Raw genomic sequence first — 5,991 nt, 5'->3', positions numbered from 1 at the left:
CTATGCAGCTCTGACTCTGCCCTCTGAGTCTTCACGTGCCTCGACGGCTTTCTCCTGACACGTAGGCATGTACACCATTGTCCTTGGGTACAGCTTTGCCCAGTGAGTATCTCTGCTGGGTAGGAGGACGAAGATGGTCTCTGAGAAGCTGTTGGAATGGTGCTTTGCTTTCATGTGTCAGGGTCATACCATACTTGGCTTGGGCCATGGGTGGCTCTTAGGGCTTCCAAGGAGCAGCTGCCCTAAGTTGAGCCAGCCCTTAATAAAGAGAGAGCTGGCAGACCTTTCAACTCTGGCCAATGTGCAGAAGGCTGCCCAGCCCCTGGATTCTATATCCTGAGTTGGTGGCAACAATTGCCCGTGCTGTTTCCTTCTTTGGAGTCAGTGGGTAGAGCATGGCCCATAGCTGGTGATCAGTTACAAGCCTGAAAAGGGGGAAGTGTTTTCAGTAGCCTGCCTGGGTGCTCTTGGGGGTTAGATGAACCTATGGAAGGCCTCTACTTAGTCCTGGTTGCAAGGGAGACTTGAGGCAAATCCTCTCCAACAGGACAACAGCTGGAGACAGGATTGAGCTAGCACACCAGAGTCCAGACACTGTCCTGCTCTTATGCAAAGGATGCATAGGCAGGCTCTGCTCTCCTGCTCTGCCACCTACAGCCTCCTTGTCTGAGCCCATTCTCACTGAGCTGCACCTGCCTCACCCCTGGCTTGTTAGTTTTGTCAATATGACTAAGAGGCGACTTAGAGTAGCCACACTGGTGTGTGGTCTGTGCTGGAGAAGGCACGGAGGGGTGAGGCTGTCAAGCAAAGGATAAAGGCCTACCAGGCCTTCTGGTGCCTACCAGGCTTTCCTGCAGTCTGGGCTCTTCACTGGTGCTGCCACCTGCATTTAGGGTGGCTCTTTTAAACCTGGAATCTCTTTGCGGACACACCCAAATGTGTTTCTTGTCATCCAAGTTGGCAATAAAGAATAAAAATTGTAGTGTCTATGCCTCTCTCTGACTTCCTCTTTCTGCTTCCTTGGGGAAGAGGCCTGAACTGCCTTATCGCCAGTTTCCCACCAAGACTCTGGAGTGTCATGGCTGCCTGCTGTTGTCCAGAAACAGGTCTGTCTAAAGGCTTTCAAGAGTAGCCCAGTCCTTTGGAAGTCTGGCTGTGCTGATGAGCTAGCTTAGGAGAGAGACCTCAGGCCATCTATACCCGGTGCTGTTTCCTATCTCTGGTTCGGTTCTCAGGAACTATCCAGAGGCAGCCCACTGTGGATGGGGGGACCCATTATCGGTCACTTATGATCTCGATGCAAGTGACCTGGGAGGGACCTCAGAGTTGTGCTGAAGCTTTGCAGCTGGATCCATCCAAAGTTGATGTTTCCTAGGCTAATGTGCTGAACTGGTGCTGGGAGCAGAGTGTGACTAGGAGTAGGAACAGTCTGAAGGTTGGACAGGGTTGACCCAGCAAGATCCAAATGATAGCCTGTACATAACAGGGTCCCAAGGTGAGGATGGGAAACTGAGGCTCTGGGAGGTGGAGGGTTAGGGAGTGTTCCCTAAGGGGCTCAGCCTCACCTGGAAGAACCCAGACCAGCTGTCACAAACTGAGGAGGCACTGAGGCAGGCCTAAGCAACTGTTAATGGCTAGAACCTGGGTTTATTGTGAGACTGCCTGAAGAGTGGCTTGGACGGCTGAACACCACCATTACTCTTGTTAGCACTGAGGGGAAAGTTCCCTGGACTGAATTTGCTTAGTCCTTTTTACAAGCCTGAGCGCTCTACTCATGAACAGCTGATGGAAACTTCTCATACCCAGCATTGGATGGTGACAGAGCTGGGACTTAGTCAACACCAGCCTGTGCAGAGGCCATTAGATTCTTCCGAGCTTAACTGATCTTAAACTTTCTGCTCGAATGATCATGTAGTGAATTCTCAAAACTTCACTCTGCTCCTCCTCCCCACTCCCCCAATATTAGCAGGAAGAATGGCTGTTTTAAGTCATTACCAAACTCCAGACTTCCTTTGGATTTCACCAGGTTTTTTGTTTTGTCTCCTGTTTCTGTATTCTACCCAGGATGTCGTGTGGCATTTAGCATGTGTATCTAAACTCCATTATGGAAGACTTCAACTTTATATAAAAGTAGGCCATAGACATAGCAAAATGATAATGTGTGTGTGTAAAGCCATGGGTTTGGTCCTTAGCACCAAATATACATGAGAAAACGCTGGAATGGATTTATATAAGAGATGAAAGTAAAATTTGTTATCAATGACTAATCTCAACCTACACTAGACTTCTTTTCCTGACCTTATACAACTCTTCCGTTCACTGCTTCCCCTAGCTTCCCACGTGGCTGCTCTTTAAATTCTTGTTATTAGGAGCTGGGGAGATGGCTGTCGGTGGTTCAAGACACTTGCTGTTCCAGAGGACCCTGTAACTCCAGCTCCAGCGGAGTTACCTGGCATACATTCACACACATAGACACAAGAATAAAAATCTTAAAATATTATTGGATATGTGTTGGGGGGGGCAGCTTCTCACTGTTCACACGGAGGTCGGAGGACATGTGGAATTGATTTTCTTCCCACCTTTATGTTCTAGAGTTTGAGATCAGATCAGCAGGCTTGTCTCCCTAACTCACCTGAATAATTGTGCCAAACGTCACACACCCAGAACCTTCTGTCACTGGAGAGAGGAGCAACTTTATGGAAACAACTGAAGAGGCGAGTGTGTTGTGGGGTGTAAGTTATGCTTAAAAAAAAAAAAAAAGATTGCTTCCTAAACTGGGTGTGGTGGGGCACCTGTGATCCCAGCAGAAACAGGAAGCTATTTCTAAGTTCAAGGCCAAATGATTTGGTATTTGGTTAGTTCTAGGCAAACTACACAGTAAAACTATGTCTCTAAAGATTTCTTACGAATTTACAGAAAACCAACCGGGTGACAGTAGCCATGAACGCTCTTAATCCCAGCACTTGGGAGGCAGAGGCAGGTGGATCTTGGTGAGTTTAAGGACAGCCTGGTCTACAGAGTGAATCCCAGGACAGCCAGGGCTACATAGAAAAACTCGTCTTGAAAAACAAAGCAGAAATAACTTACTGAAAACCTATGTTTGCCTTTTGACACACTGTTAAAACCAGGTAACAACATGAGTGAATGAGATGCTGCCCCACCCCTTGGTTACCTCATTGTCCTCCCTTGAGGGAGCTGGTATTAAGTTTTAAGGAGGAAGCAGTTTCTATAAGGATCAATTTAAACATCCCTGAACTCCTATTGTATCTTGTGTATGCCTTGAAAACAAGCACAGAAAATGGTGTGCTATAATGTAGATCCTCCCCCCCCACAGGCTTGCTTTTTATCAGTTAAACTCTGGTTGGCAATCTAGATCCCACTAGCCAAATCTAGCCAGCTGCTTGTTTATGTAGACAGTTGTATTCCAACACTGTCTTGGATGTTATCTCTGTCTGTTTTAATGCTGTAGAACCAAGTAGCTGGTTCTACTTACAGACTGAACAAGATGTCAGGCTTTTCAGATCTGTAGACTTGCTACACCTGGTTCGGGACGGTACCTTGTCATTTGTAAAGCTGCAACATAGTTTCCTTAGTTAGGCCCTCCCTATTGGGTAAGTCAGTGCTGCACTAAATACCACCTCACCCTTGTACTCAACCCCATTTTCTGCGTGTGGCTGTCTGTGCAGGATGATGTTTTAGATGTAGAATTACTTATCAAAGCTTGTGGGTGTTAAGCATTTTCATAGCTACTGTTAAGTGTTCCCTGTGGAAGTTGGTTGAACTTTCTCAGCTCTGTTCTAAACCCCGCCTCCACCGCAGACTAAGCCTTTAGGAACAACCAGCATAGCTCAGACGGTTACTTTGCAGGTTTTTATTCAGATGAGATTCGGGGATCCATCCACGCATTTAAGAGCCCTCTTCCTCCTGCTAGAAGTTTGCCTTCCTGGTCCTAGTCTGAGGATCTTCTGGGCATTGGTCTCCTCCCCGAGACTCTTGGGTGTCACTTTCACAAACAAGTTTTTGGGGAACAAAACTCTTAAGGACGAACATTGGGTGACAGTTGGCGCTGTCAACATTCCAAATATCAGGGTTGGAAAGCCAACGGACCTCTGGTGTGTCCTCGTTCTGCGGCTGTGGGAGACTGACTTGCAGAGGGCCTAAAGTGTCCTCTTCCTCCAGGGAGCTTCTGTTGTCACAGGTAGCTTCATGTTCAGCCAGCTTTCTGATGGGGACCACATGGCAGGCGTTGTACTTACAGCTGGCCATCTTTTTGGCTTTCTTGGGATTCTTCTTCCTGCATGACGCCAGGTGGTACTGGAATCTGCTGAGTGGGATTCGGTGGTGTGGGTTATAAGGACAAATTTCTATGGATTCTGGCTCCATGGGTAGTTGACTTGAAGCCGGGTGTCCTGCTGCTGTAAGTGTAAGTGGTACACCTCGAAAGGAAAAGCCTCTTCCTAAGAAAGATCGTGCTGTCTTCTTCCAGGCTTTGGCTCTTGGGGCTCTGGAGGGAAATTCTTACTCTTCAAGTTCTGTCAGCAATAGCTATGCAGAGAAAGCCAGAAAACGGCCACCAGAGACGTTAACTCAGGCAGATACAAGAGCCCAAAATAGTAGCTTCCAAGGAGGTGAAATTAGCAGGTTATAATGACGCTTTGACTCGAAGGGCTGAGATACCCTGTGTTGTCAAGGAACAGAATGGGTGGTCACAATGGGCAGCTTATGACATCAGGAACAGACTGTCCACCGAATGGGGGAGTGGCTTGAGGAAAGCTGCTATTCAGATTTGTTTATGACACAGACCCAGCCACTGGCAGCTTCTGACTTCATTAGCATAATTAAACCCCTGATTCATATTCAGTTTACTTCATGCGGTCTTTCAAAAACATCTTTTTTATGTCATGTGTTTGTTTTTGGGTTTTTTTTTTGGTTTTTCAAGACAGGGTTTCTCTGTGTAGCCCTGGCTGTCCTGGAACTCACTCTGTAGACCAGGCTAGCCTCGAACTCAGAAATCCGCCTGCCTCTGCCTCCCAAGTGCTGGGATTAAAGGCGTGCGCCACCACTGTCCGGCCTTAGTTTCTCTTTTTGGTTCATCTTTTCTCCATGTACCTACCTGTCTGTCTGTCTATCTATCTATCTATCTATCTATCATCATCATCTATTCAATCTACTAAGTCACCTATCTATCCTATCTGCTAGGTCACTTTATGTATGTATGTATGTATGTATGTATGTATGTATGTATGCATGTATGTATGTATGTATGTTTGTATGTATGATCTGTCTACCTATCAATCATCTGTCCAATCTTCTAGGTCATTTCCTATATGTATATATATATGTATGACTGTATGATTCTGTCCATCCATCCATCATCCATCCATCCATCCATCCATCCATCCATCCATCCATCCTTCTATCCATCCAATCTGCTAAGCCACTTCTTAGTACAGGCAGTGGCAAACTTAGAATCCTCTTGCCGCACCCTCCCACATGCTACACCTTCTGCGCGTGCAGCACGCCGGGCGTCATTCCTTTAAGTCATCATTTTAAGTACACAGTGTTAAAGGAAGATTCCCACTCCTTCCCCAGTCTGTACATTTTCCAATTGCTTACTAATTACAAATTGAAGTACCCATGGGTGATTTACCATTTTTTTTCATTGGTTTTTTTTTTTTTAATTTTGTGTGTGTTCTTCCTGCATGTGTGCAAGTGCACCGTGTGTGTACCTGGAGCTGGTAGAAGCCGGAAGAGGGTTCTGGATCTTCTAGAACTAGAGTTATAAACAGCTGTAAGTCACCATGCAGGTGCTGGGAACTCAACGTGGGTCATCTGGAAGAGCAGCAAGTACTCTTAACCACTGAGACACCTCTCCAGTCCACGATTCATCAAACTTTAAAGTTACTACTTGACCCTTTCTGGATCATGTGAAGCTTTCTTTTAAGCCCCCTCCCTCCCTCCCTTCCTCCTTCCCTTCCTCCCTTTTAGTGC

At 46.6% G+C, this 5,991-nt stretch overlaps 1 protein-coding gene across 1 annotated transcript; it reads right to left on the bottom strand.

The window, feature by feature from the left end:
* Positions 1–3,857: 3,857 nt before the first annotated feature.
* On the bottom strand, positions 3,858–4,672 carry Gtsf1l (gametocyte specific factor 1 like). The gene has a single exon (XM_028769486.1). It carries the CDS (start codon positions 4,381–4,383, stop codon positions 3,928–3,930), a length of 456 nt encoding a protein of 151 aa, XP_028625319.1. The 5' UTR covers positions 4,384–4,672; the 3' UTR covers positions 3,858–3,927.
* Positions 4,673–5,991: the final 1,319 nt, after the last annotated feature.

This window comes from Grammomys surdaster, unplaced genomic scaffold (genome assembly GCF_004785775.1).
Source record: "Grammomys surdaster isolate TR1022 unplaced genomic scaffold, NIH_TR_1.0 193, whole genome shotgun sequence".
Taxonomy (NCBI): domain Eukaryota; kingdom Metazoa; phylum Chordata; class Mammalia; order Rodentia; family Muridae; genus Grammomys; species Grammomys surdaster.
This window is presented reverse-complemented; position numbering and strand designations above follow the sequence as displayed.

Bases quoted from the DNA above. Each gene is read 5' to 3' on its own strand.
- Gtsf1l (XM_028769486.1), bottom strand. From the start codon at position 4,383: ATGGAGCCAGAATCCATAGAAATTTGTCCTTATAACCCACACCACCGA.